This window comes from Panulirus ornatus, chromosome 34 (assembly GCF_036320965.1).
Source record: "Panulirus ornatus isolate Po-2019 chromosome 34, ASM3632096v1, whole genome shotgun sequence".
Classification (NCBI taxonomy): Eukaryota; Metazoa; Arthropoda; class Malacostraca; order Decapoda; family Palinuridae; genus Panulirus; species Panulirus ornatus.
Genome location: NC_092257.1, coordinates 20218430 through 20239460, shown reverse-complemented (window position 1 = coordinate 20239460; position 21031 = coordinate 20218430). Strand labels below are relative to the sequence as shown.

At 40.0% G+C, this 21031-nt stretch overlaps 1 protein-coding gene across 7 annotated transcripts in view; it reads right to left on the bottom strand.

Annotated features, from left to right (window-relative positions):
* GatA (glutamyl-tRNA(Gln) amidotransferase subunit A, mitochondrial) overlaps positions 1–21031 on the bottom strand; it is a 106772-nt gene that overhangs the window by 30404 nt on the left and 55337 nt on the right. For all 7 annotated transcript variants that reach the window (XM_071682701.1, XM_071682702.1, XM_071682699.1 and 4 more), the window contains exons 7-8: positions 14681–14941; positions 3486–3577 (exon numbers count right to left, since the gene is read on the bottom strand). In XM_071682701.1, coding sequence (XP_071538802.1) covers positions 3486–3577; positions 14681–14941 — 353 coding nt within the window. The remainder of the gene's footprint in view (positions 1–3485; positions 3578–14680; positions 14942–21031) is intronic.

The following is a 21031-nucleotide window of genomic DNA, read 5'->3' as shown; positions in this document are numbered from 1 at the left end:
GATGACAGTGCTTGGGAAGTGAGTCAGTTGTTGTTTGCTGATGATACAGCGATGGTGGCTGATTCAGGTGAGAAACTGCAGAAGCTGGTGACTGAGTTTGGTAAAGTGTGTGAAAGAAGAAAGCTGAGAGTAAATGTGAATAAGAGCAAGGTTATTGGGTACAGTAGGGGTGAGGGACAAGTCAACTGGGAGGAAGTTTGAATGGAGAAAAACTGGAGAGAGTGAAGTGTTTTAGATATCTGGAAGTGGATTTGGTAGTGGATGAAACCATGGAAGTGGAAGTGAGTCACAGGGTAGGGGAGGGGCCAAAACTTCTTTGAGCGTTGAAATGTGTGGAAGGCAATAACATTATCTCAGAAAGCAAAAATAGGTATGTTTGAAGGAATAGTGTTTCCAACTCAGAAAGCAAAAATAGGTATGTTTGAAGGAATAGTGTTTCCAACAATGTTATATGGTTGCAAGGCATGGGCTATAGATAGAGTTGTGCGGAGGAGGGTGGATGTGCTAGAAATGAGATGTTTGAGGACAATATGTGGTGGGAGGTGGTTTGATTAAGTAATGAAAGGGTAAGAGAGATGTGTGGTAATAAAAAGAGTGTGGTTGAGAGAGCAGAAGAGGGTGTATTGAAATGGTTTGGTCACATGGAGAGAATGAGTGAGGAAAGATTGACAAAGAAGATATATGTGGAGGGAACGAGAAGTGGAAGACCAAATTGGAGGTGGAAGGATGGAGTGAAAAAGATTTTGAGCGTTCACGGCCTGAACATGCAGGAGGGTGAAAGGCGTGTAAGGACAGCACTGGGGTTGACGTGCTGTCAATAGATTGAACTAGGGCACGTGAAGCGTCTGGGGTAAACCATGGAAAGTTTTGTGGGGTCTGGATGTGGTAAGAGAGCTGTGGTTTCGTTGCATTATACATGACAGCTAGAGACGGAGTGTGAACGAATGTGGCCTTCGTTGTCTTTTCCTAGCGCTACCTCGCGCACATGCGGGGGGAGGGGCGTTGTCATTTAATGTGGCGGGGTGGCAACGGGAATGAATAAAGGCAGCAAGTATGAATTATGTACATGTGTATATATGTATATGTCTGTGCATGTATATATATGCATACGTTGAAATGTATAGGCATGTATATGTGCGTTTGTGGATGTGTATGTATATGCATGTGTATGTGGGTGGGTTGGGCCATTCTTTCGTTTGTTTCCTTGCACTACCTCGCTGACACAGGAGACAGCGACAAAGTGTAATGAATACAAAGATATATATTCATTTATCAATTTATTATTGTATCATTATACTTAATCACTGTTTCCCCCTTCAGCAAGGTAGCTCCAGGAAACAGATGAAGAATGGCCCATTGAGTCATATACACATATATATACACAAATGCCTGTACATGCACATATACATACATGTACATATCAACATATACATACATGTACATATCAACATATGCATACATATACATACACATAAACAGACATATACACATGTACATATTCATACTTGCTTGCATTCGTCTATTCCTGTCGCTACCCACCCCCCAACAGAAAATAGCTTCGCTACCCCTACTTCAGCAAGGTAGTGCCAGGAAAAGAAAAAGGCCACATTCATTCACATTTAGTCTCTAGCTGTCATGTGTAATGCACCAAAACCACAGCTCCCTATCCACATCCAGACACCACAGACCTTTCCATGCTTTACCCCAGACGCTTCACATGCCCTGGTTCAGTCCTTTGACAGCATGTTGACCCTGGTACACCACACTGGTCCAATTCACTCTATTCTCTGATTAGTGCCTCAGCTGCCTGTGCTGTCTCAGCTAACATGGAAAAAAAAGCTAAAAAGCCACTATGACATCACACACTGCTGCTTCACATCCACATCCACATGTATATAACCAAAACTCAGTTAAATCAAATATTTGTTAAGGATGCATAAACTCACAAACAGCCAGTGAAGTAAATAACTGCTAGCCGATCCATCATACCTTGGTGCAGAAAGAGAGAAGAATGGGGTGGTAAATGGGAACACTAAGTCTTGGTATTTGGACATTCTGAGAAAGGGAACTTCAATATTGAAACTTTAATTAGCAGCCACTTTTGGTATCTAACTTAAACATACCAACCAACATGATGGATGGGTGCAAACATTATGCCCCAACTAACTTAGCTAATCAGTTTTCAAGCCTTCACAAACACACATGTACAATGGGTGTATTCGATGAACTGCCTGAGCCTTAAAAACATAAAAGGTTTAATGAAGTTCTCCATTTACCAACTGCCAAACATTATATATATATGAATGTTTAGTATTCATACTAAAAGCCAATAATCAACTTCAGGTAAGACTTCTTAGTCCTTGTAAGTAATACTTACAAGAATGAAAAATCATAGCCACTTTCACTTGAACAGATGATTGGTTCACTTACTGTGACAATGAGTCAAATCAATTTGAAACAGTGATTCATTGCTCAGATCCAAAACTTTAATATGCCAGCTGGTTTACCAAGATATGATCTTCAAAGATCTGCCTTTAAAACACTATTAAACTGGAAATATCTGCTCTACATGAGAAATGAACTGGAAAAAGGCTAATCTAAAACCAAGCTGCATTCTATATGAGAGACTGAACAATTTCTGCTCCCTATCGTAGCATATATTAAAGTTATCCAAGCTGGCTTGAGTGAGATTGGAAAAGAAATTTGTGGTTCTTACTGTATAGAAAGATCTGAAGTATGATACTGCAGTCTTATCAGATAAGCCAAAAGTGTTTAACAAAATCATTAAAAATTACTTATCAGTGATCAGTCACTTGCAGTAGTTTGGGGAAGTTCCCTATACAATAATTTTTTTTTGAGCTCATCATGTAATTTACAATTCTATTCAAAGTCTTGATGTACAATCTAGCTGCAGTATACTATGTCTACCTTCAGGCTTTGAAACCTGGACATCAAGTTCAAATATGAACGAGACAATAAGTATGGAAAACTGCAAAAATTAATAATGGTGGCAGATGCAAGAGGAGATTAAAAGCCAGTGCAGATAGGTAACCAAGTCCGTACACAGGAGGAAAGTAATTAAAGAGGAATGTGATATGTTTCATGACAGCATGGCTGAAGGAAATTCTACTTCAGATATCCTTCAAGCCATAAGTGGCACATCAAATACTGAGTAATTAAGGTACACACTAAAAAGTTGAGCAAAATATCATGTAAACATAAGTGAGGAAGTCATATCCAATGAGTCAACACAATTCAAAATACAGTATTGACAAAAAATTTTCATCTCTAAAAATGGAAGAGTTGCAAAACTCCCAATATCTATGATAACAAATACATAGATACTGGACTTCAACACTGGCAAGTTTCTTAATAGCTGCAACTAACTTTTGGTCATTTTTTAAGACATCCCTTTTCAAGAAATGGAAAATAAGATCTTAATTTCAAAGATGATTATGATATGACCAAAAAATATTTTAGTATACCTGAGTGCAGCAGACAGTGTTACTGGAGTAAGAAGGACATGAACACCACTGGACCAAACTTTATCGAAATCTTGTGATATAAGGCGGCGTACCTGTGAAAACATATCAACATTACTGCTTGTGGTTCCTGCATGAGGAATTACTCCTCCAGGGGAAAGACACAACTGAGGTGGTTATTCTAGTGTTTGTAAATGATATAAGGATGCACACTTGTGAAAATCTATCTCTACTAGTGCTTGTGGTCCCTGCACGAAGAACTATTCCTACAAGGTAAAGAGGCAGCTTAGGTGGTTAATTTGGTATTTGTAAGTGGTGAAACGTCTTATACAGTAACAAATAAACAATCTACTCTGCAGTTTTACTACAGTGCAATAGGTGAAAGAATTTTTAAAAATTAGCATGAAATAATTTACATGAGAAAATACTCTCCCTTAAGAGAGAGAGAGAGCTAAGATGGTTAATGTAGTGTTCTCTATGTGGTGGATGTCTTACAAAATAACAAACAATGAGCTTGTTCACTGAGTTAGAAAATGAACACAGCAAATTTAAACTGCAATAACTGAAACAATGTTATGACTGCTAGACATAAAATCCTTGAGAACTTCATAGACACAATAAAGTGATGAATAACTTAATGCTCTCCTTTCATCAAAGATAGGCAAATTTAAAGCCTGTACTCTTTCACTGTAACTCAGCCCCCTTGATTCTGGTGCAGTCTTTGTTGCCCTCCTCTGGACCTTCTCTATTAGCAATCTCTGCTTCTTTAGAAGCAGAACAAAATTGAAAAGCATTATATATTTTTAACCTTACATAAGATATGAACATCTTTTTAAACATATCCTTATCCATATACTTAAAATCTATTCTAACAGTTGCCAGCAGACAGTTTGTATCCTTCACTATTCTCCTAGCATGGGGCTCTGGCAACAGGTTAGGGGCAACGTAAACTCCCACGTCCTCACACACAGAATCCTAAAGTTTCCTTCAGCTAAATAATAATGATATTAAGGCCTTCATTCACTTTGTCCCGCCCTCATTACTTTACATTTGCTATGTTGAATTTCATTAACCACATATCAGACTAACTTTGGTGTCAGTTTAGGTACCCTTTAAATTAATGCTATTCTCCTAGCTTTTTGCCTCCCTTATAAATGTTGTATCATTTGCAAACACATTCAAGTAGGGGTTCATATCTTCCAGGAAGTCATATACATATATCAAAAACAGTAATGGTCACAGAATAGAACCCAGTGGCATTCCACAGGTCACCATGACCAATACGGAGAAGGCATATCTGACATGCGCCCTTTGTTTTCTTCCATCAAGATAATTTTCATTCAGTCAGAGGAATTTCCCCCTTATTTTTTTGTCTGTTGATCCAATCTCTTAATCAGCCTCCCATGCAGTTACCCACCCAGCCTTCCCTTTTGTCTAGAATTGAGTTCACTCTCTCGCAAAAGTCTTAGAAGTTTGTTACACATGTTCTATCCCTAAAACTATGCTGTATCTCTTTTAGGTAATTTTTCCTCAATAGAAAGTCATTCACTTGCTTTCTTATTATCGTTCCTAGAACCTTACAGACTGCACTCATCGGTGAAACCTACCTGTATTTCACTGCTTGTTCCTAGTCTCCTTTCTTATACAAAAGTATGACATTTTTCCCCTTTTCCATTTCCTTACCATGGTATTTCAGGTGTCTTATCAAGCTTATCCACATAGATTTAAAGCACATATGGGGAAATATCCTCAGGACCATGAACCTTGTATGGGTCAAGACCTTTTAGTATTTTGTCACTGTCTTCTAAATTTTCCATTGCTTTCTAAAACCTGTCCATTCCAACTCATTGGTGTTGGGATTACAGTTTCTTCCATGATGAAAACATTTATGAGCTTAATCAGTTCCTCACATCATCTTCTACAATTCTTCCCTCTAAAATCCTTAGCTGCTCTTTAACTGACAAGTGATTCCTGATGACTTTAAAGAAAATTTTTGGATTTTCTCCTTCCATCTATAATATTATTTCCAAGGTTTCTTTGTTCTTCCATTCTTATCCTGGTGTACTCATTTCTTGCTCTCTTATACCTTACAATTACAAGGCTGGTTGGAGTACCATCTATATCTTCACCAATGCACATCTCAAAGCTGCTTGGCTTTTTGATATCTTTTATTAAAATGTTCACTTCTTGTTCTTAATATTCCCTCTGGCTAGAGGTAACCATGTTCCTACTCCCTCACAAAGTTGTAAATTTCTCTGAATACTCATCACAAAGCCCTGATTCTTGGCTACTGAAACCCATTTCCATAAATATTGATAAGATTTGTGTAGTTTCCATTATTATTTTTCCTCTTTTTACTTTGTCTCACCTCTGCTCCTCTAATATTTTCATTTACCACATAGGCAATCTTGAGCATTACAATGATTTCCCTCACCTCTGCTCTTTAAATGTTCTCGTACTGTCAAACTTGAGTATTACATGATCTCATTTTCCATTTGGTGCATCATGTATCACCATGGTTGTTTAATGCAATCATATGGGAAAGACAGTGAGGGAGGTGAATGCAAGGAGCAGGTCTGTGGTATAAAGGGGGCTGGAGGTCATGGAAGGTGAATCAGTTGCTGTCAGCAGCTGCTCTAGAAGAAGACTCCTGAAACTCCAGGAGAAAGCAGACAGTGAATGTGAAAAGAGTAAGATAATGAGGTGCAGCAGAATGGTATGTGATCACGTTTGAAAAAGGAGGACCTAATGGAAACTGGAATGCTTTGGGTTCATGGGAATGATCACTGCAGTGGATGAAACCAGAGGAGGTCAATGAATGGATAGGACTACATTTCTTATGAGGAAAATGGATATGTCTGAAGATACAGTTATCCTTAGAATGTTGTATGGATGTTAGTCTTGGGTCCTGAATGCAAAAGACCAGAATATGTTGAATGCATTGGAAAAGAAAAAAGTGCCAGACAATGCACACTGTAGGGTGGGTTGATCATGTATGGAATGCCTGCATAAGAAAAAATATAGAAATAAACCTCTTAAAATACTATGAGAGAGTGAGCTCTGTCTAAGACAAAAGGGAAGACTAGGTAGACTGTATTGGGATTGCCAGAAAGAATTTGACACTAATGCATGGGAGTCTGATTAAAAAGTTGGATAACCAGATAGTAATCAGGGGTAAACTCCTTTAACTGAAAGAGGATTATCTCAGAGGAAAGGAAGAAAGGACATATGTCAAAGGAACTTTCTCTAAATGGGATGAGGTGACCATAAGAGTGCTACAAGGCTCTGTTGTGGAACTATTACTTCCTTAAAGGCATGAACTCCTACCTGAATATGTTTGCAGATGAAGCAAAGGTCATGAGGGAAGTTAAAAGCAAGGACTGCATCAACTTCACTAAGGACCTAAAGAAACACCAGAATTGGTCAGGTAAATGAATGATAAAATTCAACTCAAGCTAATGTAAAGCAGCAATGTTCCTGATGTACTCTAGGTCCAATTACATCTTGACCTCCTGAATGAGGAGAGGCACTGATGAAGTTTTGCAGGAGGCAGCCCTCTGATTGCATGCCCTGAGTGCCCAATGTACAATGTGAACCCACATTTTCTTACTTCCAGGTAAGAATCGAAGGCATTTCTTACTTCCAGGTAAGAATCAAAGGCAATCATTTTAAAGCACAAGGGAAGAAGTACAGAGACCTGAAGTGAAATTCCCAAAACGAAGTGGCAACCAGGAAGAATAGAAAAAAGAATAACATCCTTCCCTGAAGATAGCATGTGGAACAAAAAGGTGGGTTTCTGGTGCTCACACGGTTAGAAAGGCTACTCTCGGCAACCAGATGTGTGATAATTTCACCATAAGAGTCATATGCTTGTACCTACAATAAACTTTGGCATACCACTTATTATGTCTAATCATTCTGAGGCTTGCCCATGAATCACTACTCATTTTTTACTACTAGTCAACAATTTCCCAACCATTAAAAGACAACCCTATCTACACTATATGATATCTTCTGTTAGCAACCTTGGATGTGGAACTTTACTGAATGCTTTTTGGGGATCTAAATAGATGACATCAACTACTTTACTTTCATAAGACATCATGATTGTATCATAAAAGAAATTGAGATTTGTTAGGCATGAGCAATTTCATCAAAACCCAGGATGAGAATCATTTATCAAGTGGTTTTCCTTTAAATAGTTTACAGTCTTATCCTAATGATGGTCTCAATAAGTATACCAACAACAGTTGTTTAGCGAACTGGGCAATATTTGCTGGGCAGTGATTTATTAACAATTTTGCATATCAGTATTACATTAGCAAAGTCCCATTCCTCTGGAACTTTCCCCACATTTAAGTGGCTTATTGAAAAGAGCAGTAAAGGGCTTAACAGAGTTAAGTGTACAATGTGCAAATTATATCTTGTAAACAGTGTTTACAAAAGTAGCACTTTAATTGTAATGTAAGTTTATATAAGTGTTAGTGTTTAAGTGAACTCTACTTCAATAAAATACCTCCACCATCACCTCCAATCCCTCTACCATCACCATGGATACCACCTAGTGGTGGCATTAAGGGCCTGCAACCCCTGCAATTGTACGAGGCTCTGAGACAACAAAGGGGCCTCCAAATTACCATAAATCCTTTATATATTTCATTATTATACTTTGAAGGTAGCGCAAGGAAACAGACAAAAGAATGGCCCAACCCAACCAACATTATTATACTTTGAAGGTAGCACAAGGAAACAGACAAAAGAATGGCCCAACCCACCCACATACACATGAATATACATAAACGCCCACACATGCACATATACATACCTATACATTTCAACGTACACATACATATACATACACAGATATACATGCTACCTTTCCATTCCCGCCGCCACCCCGCCACACATGAAAATGACACCCCCTTCCCCCGCAAGCACGTGAGGTAGCGCAAGGAAAAGACAACAAAGGCCACATTCGTTCACACTCAGTCTCTAGTTGTCATGTGTAATGCACTGAAACCACAGCTCCCTTTCCACATCCAGGCCCCACAAAACTTTCCATGGTTTACCCCAGATGCTTCACATGCCTTGGTTCAATCCACTGACAGCACGTCGACCCTGGTATACCACATCATTCCAATTCACTCTATTCCTTGCATGCCTTTCACCCTCCTGTATGTTCAGGCCCCAATCACTTAAAATCTTTTTCACTCCATCCTTCCACCTCCAATTTGGTCTCCCACTTCTCCTCGTTCCCTCCACCTCTGACACATATATCCTCTTTGTCAATCTTTCTTCACTCATTCTCTCCATGTGACCAAACCATTTCAAAATACTCTCTTCTGCTCTCTCAACCACACTCTTTTTATTACCACACATCTCTCTTACCCTATTATTACTTACTCGATCAAACCACCTCACACCACATATTGTCCTCAAACATCTCATTTCCAACACATCCACACTCTTCTGCACAACTCTATTGCAATCCTCCCACCCAAATAACACTGTTGGAACCACCATTCCTTCAAATATACCCATGAATCCTTTTATTATCATTATCTATTTTTTATCATACTTAGTCACTGTCTCCTGCATTAGTGAGGTAGTGCAAGGAAAGAGACGAAAGAATGGCCCAACCCACCCACATACACATGTATATATATATATAAATGCCCACACACACACATACATACCTATACATTTCAATGTATACATACATATACATACACAGACATATACATATATACACATGTATATATTCATACTTGATGCATTGATCCATTCCCGTCGCCACCCCGCCACACATGAAATGGCACCCTCCTCCTCCCACACATGTGAGGTAGCACTAGGAAAAGAAAACAAAGGCCACATTAATTCACACCCAAGTCTCTAGCTGTCCATGTGTAATGCACTGATACCATGGCTCCCTTTCCACATCCAGGCCCCACAAAACTTTCCATGGTTTACCCCAGAGGCTTCACATGCCCTAGTTCAATCCACTGGCAGCATGTCAACCCGGTATACTACATCGTTCTAATTCACTCTATTCCTTGCAAGCCTTTCACCCTCCAGTATATTCAGGCCCCAATTGCTCAAAATCTTTTTCACTCCATCCTTCCACCTCCAATTTAGTCTCCCACTTCTCATTCTCCCCAACTCTGACACATATATCCTCTTTGTCAATCTTTCCTCACTCATTCTCTCCATGTGACCAAACCATTTCAATACACCCTCTTCTGCTCTCTCAACCACACTTTTTATTACCACACATCTCTCTTACCCTTTCATTACTTACTTGATCAAACTACTTCACTCCACATATTGTCCTCAAACATTTCATTTCCAACACATCCACCCTCCTCTGTACAACCCTATATATAGCCCATGCCTCTGGAGGGATGCAACTGGAGGGATGTCTGATCATTATCTTGAGGAGGCGAAGGTGAAGATTTGTAGGGGTTTTCAGAAAAGAAGAGAGAATGTCGGGGTGAAGAGAGTGGTGAGAGTAAGTGAGCTTGGGAAGGAGACTTGTGTGAGGAAGTACCAGGAGAGACTGAGTACAAAATAGAAAAAGGTGAGAACAAAGGAGGTAAGGGGAGTGAGGGAGGAATGGGATGTATTTAGGGAAGCAGTGATGGCTTGCGCAAAAGATGCTTGTGGCATGAGAAGCGTGGGAGGTGGGTTGATTAGAAAGAGTAGTGAATGGTTGGATGAGGAGGTAAGATTATTAGTGAAAGAGAAGAGAGAGGCATTTGGACGATTTTTGCAGGGAAAAAATGCAAATGAGTGGGAGATGTATAAAAGAAAAAGGCAGGTCAAGAGAAAGGTGCAAGAGGTGAAAAAGAGGGCAAATGAGAGTTGGGGTGAGAGAGTATCATTAAATTTTAGGGAGAATAAAAAGATGTTTTGGAAGGAGGTAAATAAAGTGTGTAAGACAAGGGAGCAAATGGGAACTTCAGTGAAGGGGGCTAATGGGGAGGTGATAACAAGTAGAGTGATGTGAGAAGGAGATGGAGTGAGTATTTTGAAGGTTTGCTGAATGTATTTGATGATAGAGTGGCAGATATAGGGTGTTTTGATCGAGGTGGTGTGCAAAGTGAGAGGGTTAGGGAAAAAGCTTTGGTAAACAGAGAAGAGGTAGTAAAAGCTTTGCGGAAGATGAAAGCCGGCAAGGCAGCAGGTTTGGATGGTATTGCAGTGGAATTTATCAAAAAAGGGGGTGACTGGATTGTTGACTGGTTGGTTATTATTATTATATTTATTATACTTTGTCGCTGTCTCCCGCGTTTGCGAGGTAGCGCAAGGAAACAGACGAAAGAAATGGCCCTACCCCCCCCCATACACATGTATATACATACGTCCACACACGCAAATATACATACCTACACAGCTTTCCATGGTTTACCCCAGACGCTTCACATGCCTTGATTCAATCCACTGACAGCACGTCAACCCCGGTATACCACATCGCCCCAATTCACTCTATTCCTTGCCCTCCTTTCACCCTCCTGCATGTTCAGGCCCCGATCACACAAAATCTTTTTCACTCCATCTTTCCACCTCCAATTTGGTCTCCCTCTTCTCCTCGTTCCCTCAACCTCCGACACATATATCCTCTTGGTCAATCTTTCCTAACTCATTCTCTCCATGTGCCCAAACCACTTAAAAACACCCTCTTCTGCTCTCTCAACCACGCTCTTTTTATTTCCACACATCTCTCTTACCCTTACGTTACTCACTCGATCAAACCACCTCACACCACACATTGTCCTCAAACATCTCATTTCCAGCACATCCATCCTCCTGCGCACAACTCTATCCATAGCCCACGCCTCGCAACCATACAACATTGTTGGAACCACTATTCCTTCCAACATACTCATTTTTGCTTTCCGAGATAATGTTCTCGACTTCCACACATTCTTCAGGCCCCCCAGAATTTTCGCCCCCTCCCCCACCCTATGATCCACTTCCGCTTCCATGGTTCCATCCGCTGCCAGATCCACTCCCAGATATCTAAAACACTTCACTTTCTCCAGTTTTTCTCCATTCAAACTCACCTCCCAATTGACTTGACCCTCAACCCTACTGTACCTAATAACCTTGCTCTTATTCACATTTACTCTTAACTTTCTTCTTCCACACACTTTACCAAACTCAGTCACCAGCTTCTGCAGTTTCTCACATGAATCAGCCACCAGCGCTGTATCATCAGCGAACAACAACTGACTCACTTCCCAAGCTCTCTCATCCCCAACAGACTTCATACTTGCCCCTCTTTCCAAAACTCTTGCATTCACCTCCCTAACAACCCCATCCATAAACAAATTAAACAACCATGGAGACATCAAACACCCCTGCCGCAAACCTACATTCACTGAGAACCAATCACTTTCCTCTCTTCCTACACGTACACATGCCTTACATTCTCGATAAAAACTTTTCACTGCTTCTAACAACTTTCCTCCCACACCATATATTCTTAATACCTTCCACAGAGCATCTCTATCAACTCTAACATATGCCTTCTCCAGATCCATAAATGCTACATACAAATCCATTTGCTTTTCTAAGTATTTCTCACATACATTCTTCAAAGCAAACACCTGATCCACACATCCTCTACCACTTCTGAAACCACACTGCTCTTCCCCAATCTGATGCTCTGTACATGCCTTCACCCTCTCAATCAATACCCTCCCATATAATTTACCAGGAATACTCAACAAACTTATACCTCTGTAATTTGAGCACTCACTCTTATCCCCTTTGCCTTTGTACAATGACACTATGCACGCATTCCGCCAATCCTCAGGCACCTCACCATGAGTCATACATACATTAAATAACCTTACCAACCAGTCAACAATACAGTCACCCCCTTTTTTAATAAATTCCACTGCAATACCATCCAAACCTGCTGCCTTGCCGGCTTTCATCTTCCGCAATGCTTTCACTACCTCTTCTCTGTTTACCAAATCATTTTCCCTAACCCTCTCACTTTGCACTGGTTGGTAAGGTTATTTAATGTATGTATGATTCATAGTGAGGTGCCTGAGGATTGGCGGAATGCTTGCATAGTGCCATCGTACAAAGGCAAAGGGGATAAGAGTGAGTGCTCAAATTACAGAGGTATAAGTTGAGTATTCCTGGTAAATTATATGGGAGGGTATTGATTGAGAGGGTGAAGGCACGTACAGAGCATCAGATTGGGGAAGAGCAGTGTGGTTTCAGAAGTGGTAGAGGATGTGTGGATCAGGTGTTTGCTTTGAAGAATATATGTGAGAAATACTTAGAAAAGCAAATGGATTTGTATGTAGCATTTATGGATCTGGAGAAGGCATATGATAGAGTTGATAGAGATGCTCTTGGAAGGTATTAAGAATATATGGTGAGGGAGGCAAGTTGTTGGAAGCAGTGAAAAGTTTTTATCGAGGATGTAAGGCATGTGTACCTGTAGGAAGAGAGGAAAGTGATTGGTTCTCAGTGAATGTTGGTTTGCAGCAGGGGTGCGTGATGTCTCCATGGTTGTTTAATTTGTTTATGGATGGGGTTGTTAGGGAGGTGAATGCAAGAATTTTGGAAAGAGGGGCAAGTATGCAGTCTGTTGTGGATGAAAGAGCTTGGGAAGTGAGTCAGTTGTTGTTCGCTGATGATACAGCGCTGGTGGCTGATTCGTGTGAGAAACTGCAGAAGCTGGTGACTGAGTTTGGTAGTGTGTGAAAGAAAAAAGCTGAGAGTTAATGTGAATAAGAGCAAGGTTATTAGGCACAGTAGGGTTGAGGGACATGTCAATTGGGAGGTAAGTCTGAATGGAGAAAAACTGGAGGAAGTGAAGTGTTTTAGATATCTGGGAGTGGATTTGGCAGCAGATAGAACCATGGAAGCAGAAGTGAATCACAGGGTGGGGGAGGGGGCAAAAGTTATGGGAGCGTTGAAGGATGTGTGGAAGTCAAGAACATTATCTCAGAAAGCAGAAATGGGTATGTTTGAAGGAATAGTGGTTCCAACAATGTTATGTGGTTGCGAGGCGTGGGCTATAGATAGAGTTGTACAGAGGCGGGTGGATGTGCTGGAAATGAGATGTTTGAGGACAATATGTGGTGTGAGGTGGTTTGATCGAGTAAGTAATAATAGGGTAAGAGAGATGTGTGGTAATAAAAAGAGTGTGGTTGAGAGAGCAGAAGAGAGTGTTTTGAAATGGTTTGGTCACATGGAGAGAATGAGTGAGGAAAAATTGACTAAGAGGATATATGTGTCAGAGGTGGAGGGAACGAGGAGAAGTGGGAGACCAAACTGGAGGTAAAAAGATGGAGTGAAAAAGATTTTGAGTGATCGGAACCTGAAGATGCAGGAGGGTGAAAGGCGTGCAAGGAATAGAGTGAATTGGAACGATGTGGTATACCGGGGTCGATGTGTTGTCGATGGATTGAACCAGCGCATGTGAAGCATCTGGGGTAAACCATGGAAAGTTCTGTGGGGCCTGGATGTGGAAAGGGAGCTGTGGTTTCGGTGCATTATTACATGACAGCTAGAGACTGAGTGTGAACGAATGTGGCCTTTGTTGTCTTTTCCTAGCGCTACCTCACGCACATGCAGGGGGAGGGGGTTGTTATTTCATGTGTGGCGGGGATGTGATGGGAATGAATAAAGGCAGACAGTATGAATTATGTACATGTGTATATATGTATATGTTGAGACGTATAGGTACGTATATTTGCGTGTGTGGACATGTATGTATATACATGTGTATGTGGGTGGGTTGGGCCATTCTTTCGTGTGTTTCCCTGTGCTACCTCGCTAACGTGGGAGACAGCGACAAAGTAAAATAAAATAAATAAATGGATGTATGAAGATGAGACTGTGTATTGTTCATTTTTTCCAAACGCTAACTAGTTAAGATGGGAGAAGCAATTATGAATAAAAAAGAAATCTCTAGCATATCTCTATCTCACATCAACAATACTCTCAATCTTTTGTGTATCACATGGTGGTTTCTCTCAGCAAATTCCTGTTTACATCCCTTTCCTTTTTGGTGTTTATTGCAAACTTACTTTTCCAAACAAAATAATACAGAGGTCATTCATATTTGCTGACTACATACATTTATGAAATGTTAAAAATTGTATCTACAATAATTAAGACATTTCTAACACATAATTGACAGGCTCTTAAAAATATCTTTAATTTCATACCTTCAAAGCTTGGTTGAAATAGTCGTTTTTATTCTCCTTTAAAAGAAAGTAGTTTCCAGCTAGGATCCGACCTCTTACAGTCTCGTTCAAGCCAGCAGAGCGTGTCAAGGCATACATTGCCTCCATAGAGTCATGGGATTCTACTTGATGACCATATCCAACTCCTGTATACCTTGTAAAGTTAGAAGCCACCTCACAGGGATTTAAGACTGAGTAGCAAACAATAGAATATTTTGTATGCGGCAGAGACACCTCTTGAACCTGTAACAAGACGAATATCAAAAGAGAATTGAATTAATAAAGCTACATTATAAAGTTAATACATCCAGCATGAAACTTTACATAAAGTTCCTAATGTTTATAATGATATTTTATCTATAAACATCAAATAAGCTATGGGTTGTAGACACTTCAAAGAGAAACTTCACGTCAATACTCATCTATTTACTATTTTTTTTTATCTTTTATTAAACTTACCTGCCGACTCCCATGTTAGCAAGATATCGCAAGGAAACAGACAAGGAATGGCCCAACCCACCCACATACACATGTATATATATAAACGCTCACACAACATATACATACATATACATTTCAACATATATATACATACACAGAAATATACATATATACACATGTACATATCCATACTTGCTGCCTTCATAAATTCCCAACACCATCCTGCCACACACGAAATAGCATTCCCCCCAAAGTGAGGCAGCGCCAGGAACAGACAAAAAAAGGCCACATTTGTTCACACTCAGTCTCTAGCTCTCATGTGTAATGCATCGAAACCACAGCTCCCTTTCCACAACCAGGCCCCATATACCTTTCCACGGTTTACCCCAGATGCTTCACATGCCCTAGTTCAATCCATTGACAGCATGTCCACTGTGGTATACCACATCATTCCAATTCACTCTATTCCTTGCATTCCTTTCACCCTCCTGTCTGTTCAGGCCCAGATCACTCAAAATCTTTTTCACTTCATCCTTTCACCTCCAATTTGGTCTCCCGGTTCTCCTTCTTCCCTCCACCTCTGGCTCATACGTCCTCTTTGTCAATCATTCCTCACTCATTCTTTCCATGTCTCCAAACTATTTCAACAAGCACTCCTTTGCTCTCTCAACCACACTCTTTTTATTACCACACATCTCTCTTACCCTTTCATTACTTACTTGATCAAACCACCTCACACCACATAACGTCCTCAAACATTTCATTTCCAACACATCCACCCTCTTCCACACAACCCTATCTATAGTCCATGCCTTGCAACCATATAACAGTGTTGGAACCACTATTCCTTCAAATATACCCATTTTTGCTTTCTGAGATAACATTCTCGCCTTCTACACATTCTTCAACGCTCTCAGAACCTTCACTCCCTCCCCCACTCTGGGACTCACTTACGCTTCCATGGTTCCATCCGCTGTTAGGTCCACTCCCAGATATCTAAAACACTTCACTTCCTCCAGTTTTTCTTCATTCAAACTTACCTCCTAATTAACTTGTCCCTCAACCCTACTGAACCTAATAACCTTGCTCTTATTCACATTTACTCTCAACTTTCTTCTTTCACACACTTTACCAAACCCAGTCACCAACTTCTGCAGTTTTTCACCTGAATCAGTCACCAGCGCTGTATCATCAGCAAACAACAACCGACTCACTTCCCAAGCACTCTCATCCACAACAGACTGCATACTTGCCCCTCTCTCCAAAACTCTTGCATTCACCTCCCTAACCATCCCATCCATAAACAAATTAAACAACCATGCACCCCTGCCGCAAGCTGACATTCACTGGGAACCAATCACTTTCCTCTCTTCCTCCTCGCACACATGCCATACATCCTTGGTAAAAACTTTTCACTACTTCTAGCAACTTACCTCCCACACCATATACTCTTAAAACCTTCTACAAAGCATCTCTATCAACCCTATCATAAGCCTTCTCCAGATCCATAAAAGCTACATACAAATTCATCTGTTCTTCTAAGTATTTCTCGCATACATTCTTGAAAGCAAACACCTGATCCACACATCCTCTACCACTTCTGCAACCACACTGCTCTTCCCCAATCTGATGCTCTGTACATGTCTTCACCCTCTTAATCAATACCCTCTCATATAATTTCCCAGGAATACTCAACAAGCACATGCCTCTGTAATCTGAACACTCACCTTTATCCTCTTTGCCTTTGTACAATGGGACTATGCAAGCATTCCGCCAATCCTCAGGCACTTCACCATGATCCATACATACTGAGTATCCTTACCAACCAATCAATAACACAGTCACCCACTTTTTTTTTATAAATTCCACTGCAATACCATCCAAACCTGCCACCTTGCCAGCTTTTATCTTCCGTAAAACTTTCACTACCTCTTCTCTGTTCACCAAACCATTCTCCCTGACTCTCTCACTTCGCACACCACCCCGACCAAAACATCTTATATCTGCCACTCTATCATCAACGCAAACCATTCTCCCCGACTCTCTCACTTCGCACACCACCCCGACCAAAACATCTTATATCGGCCACTCTATCATCACACATATTCAACAAACCTTCAAAATATTCAATCTATCTCCTTCTAACTTCATCACTACTTGTTATTGCCTCCCCATTTGCCCCCTTCACCAATGTTCCCATTTGTTCTCTTGTCTTATGCACCTTATTTACCTCCTTCCAAAACATCTTTTTATTCTCTCACCCCAACTATTATTTGCCCTCTTTTTCACCTCTTGCACCTTTCTCTTAACCTCCTCCTGTTTTCTTTCATACATCTCCCAGTCATTTGCACTACTTCCCTGCAAAGAATTTACTACATTTCCCAGTTTTTAGGCAACATGCATATCATATGTTTATATCTAATGTTCTCAAGTAAATGTATTTCTCTCAATTTTAGAATAATATCTGTGAATATGCACATATATGCACATTTTTGGTATCCACATCTATCACTGTTTCTCAAGTATTAATATCACTTTAATCATCATACTGTCTAACCTTTTAATCCCAAATTTAAGGAATTATTTTTTCTTTCTACAAGAGAATTCTATTTGGATCCTGACATACATCTGCCTCTATCCCAGTCTGGAACAAATACTATTAGTATCCACAAAGAAATTGCCTACATATTGTGATTACATCATTCTAAGTTGACTATCTTCTTACTTCAACCAATAATAAACCTTAGATAATGTGCTTAGCCAACAAAAAACCAGAGAGAACAGTCTACTAATAAGAAGGCATGGCATGCCACAAAATGACAGTAACACTTTTCCCTCCATATCAAGCAGTGTCAGCTTATTTTTGACCACAGATTTGTATGCAGCATACGTAAAAGCATCTATACTGAAATTCTCAAGAAAATCCATGTTTTGAGAAAAATGAAGAAAAATCCAAGGCTATAGGCTTGCATTTTCATCAGATTTTCAACTTCTTCAGATTTTAATGAAAATCTGGGTATATATGTTATTTTACATGCTGATTAAGTATTTTGAGTCAAATGACTGCATTTCGCATTATTAATACCTTTAATTACCCCTAAGATTGATTATAATAAAATCAATATGCTAAATACTTGACTAATTACATGAATTTTTGGGTTTTGACCACAGATTCGTATTCAGCAAACCTAAAAGCATCTATCCTGAAATTCTCAAGAAAATCCATTTTGTGAAAAAAATCAAGAAAAATCCAAGGCCTTGCATTTTTCTCAGATTTTCAACTTCTTCAGATTTTAATGAAAATCTGGGTATAGATGTTATTTTACATGCTGATTAAGTATTTCGAGTCAAATGATTGCATTTCATATTATGAAGCCTTTAATTACCCTTTAGAGTAATTATGATATTAATATGCTAATTACTCCACTAATTATATTAATTTTTAGGTTTTGACTACAGATTCGTATTCAGCATACCTAATAGCACCTATACTGAAATTTTCAAGAAAATCCATTTTTTTAAAAAATCAAGAAAAATCCAAGGCTATAGTCTGGCATGTTGCTCAGATTGAACTCTGTCATGATGCAATTTACATTATTTCTAATGGAAACTTGCTGAAAAAAGCACTGAAAGAGGGGGTGATGTGGTCTTGAGGAGCTGCTGTAGTGGGATGGGGTGTAATGACGTTACAAGGAGATAAAGCATGAAGCACTGCACTTGTCTTTCAACCCATGAATCACATGAGTCAGAAACTGTTGCCATATTGAGGTAATACAGATGATATATTAATGGAAACTTACTGAAAAAACATGTAATAGAGCCTACATCATGTTTTTTCAGTAAGTTTGTGTAGTCAGTGGAATGGGGTGAAGTGATGGTTACTAGGAGGGAAAGGGGGAATATACTAGGCTTGTACATGCAACTCCCCCCTTAATCCTCTGATTTAGCCATTGCCATTGTTACTGTATCACAGGTAATGCAGACCATATTTAACGGAAATTTACAGATAAAGAGTTTGTGATAGAGTGGAATGGGATGGAGTGAGGGGTTACTGGTAAGAAGAGACAAGGGTTGTCCTAATTACCTCCTGAAACATCTGATTCAACAATTCTTGTCAAATTATAGGTATTATGGACTTAACATAGCCCTTCATAGTCATGGAATGTTCTGAAATTAACACTAGAAAAGGCTTAAGCTTAAAATCTCCCGTTGCATTCCCTCCTGAGAAAAGTATCAAGGTGCTGGCTTGCATTCACTTCCTTAATAAGCCAGTCTCATGCACATTAAACACTTTCTGTGGAGTGCAGTTTCCTTCCTTGAGAAACTGAGTTTGGAAAAGTGTGTGAAAGGAGAAAGTTGAGACTAAATGTGAATAAGAGCAAGGTTATTAGGTTCAGCAGGGTTGAGAGACAAGGTTATAGGGATGTAAGTTTGAATGGAGAGAAATTGGAGGAAGTGAAGTGTTTTAGATATCTGGGAGAGGACTTAGCAGTGGATGGAACCATGGAAGTGGAAGTGAGTCACATGGTGGGGGAGGGGGCGAAGGTTCTGGGAGCAATGAAGAATGTGTGGAAGGAGAGAACGTTATCTCAGAGAGCAAAAATGGGTATGTCTGAAGGAATAGTAGTTCCAACAATGCTATATGGTTGCGAGGCATGGGCTATAGATAGGGTTGTTTGGAAGAGGGTGGCTGTGTTGGAAATGAAATGTTTGAGGACAATATATGGTGTGAGGTGGTTTGATCGAGTAAGTAATGAAAGGGTAAGAGAGATGTGTGGAAATAAAAAGAGTATGGTTGAGAGAGCAGAAGGTGTGTTGAAGTGGTTTGGACATATGGAAAGAATGAGTGAGGAAAGACTGACAAAGAGGATATATGGTGTCAGAGGTGGAGGGAACAAGGAGAAGTGGGAGACCAAATTGGAGGTGAAGGATGGAGTGCAAAAGATTTTGAGCGATCGGGGCCTGAACATACAGGAGGTGAGAGGCGTGCAAGGAATAGAGTGAATTGGAATGATGTGGTATACTGGGGTTGATGTGATGTCAATCGACTGAACCAGGGCAAGTGAAGTGTCTGTAGTAAACCATGGAAAGGTCTGTGGGGCCTAGATGTGGACAGGGAGCTGTACTTTTGGTGCATTACACATGACAGCTAGAGACTGAATGTGAATGAATGGAGTCTTTTTGTCTGTATTCCTGGCACTACCTCGCCTAAGCAGAGGATAACGTTTCCTGTGGGATGGGGTAGGGACAGGAAAGGATGAAGACAAATATGAATATGTACATGTATATGTATGAAATGTCTGTGTATGTGTATGTATATGTACAAAAATGTTGATATGTATATGTGAGTATGTGGGTGTTTATGTACATGTATGTGCATGTGTATATGAGTGGATGGGCCATTCTTTTTCTGTTTCCTAGCACTACCTTGCTGACACAGGAAACAGTGATAATGCATAATAATAATATAATAATATTTCATATTTGTTCATCAGTTCCTGAAATGTATGGTAATGCCACGTATAGATGAAGAAAGGTCTCATTTGCTCCTATCAACAGTTGCGTATAATGCACTGAATCCAAAGCCCCCAATCCACGGCAATGTCCGACACCTTTCCAGGATTTCCCCTGACCACTTCTTATGCCTTGGTTCAGCTCACTGACAGCATATCACCCACAGTATATTACGCTGCTCCAATTTCCTTTATCCTGTGCATGCCTCACACCCTCCTGCACATCAGGTCCTAATCCCTCAATGAATTTTTCACTCCACTTCATTTCACTACACACTACTTCTACTAACACACCTGTCTCTTATCCTGTTATTTCTTATTGCTCAACCCTCATCACACCACATATTGTCTGCATTTCCACCTCATGAACCCCTCATAT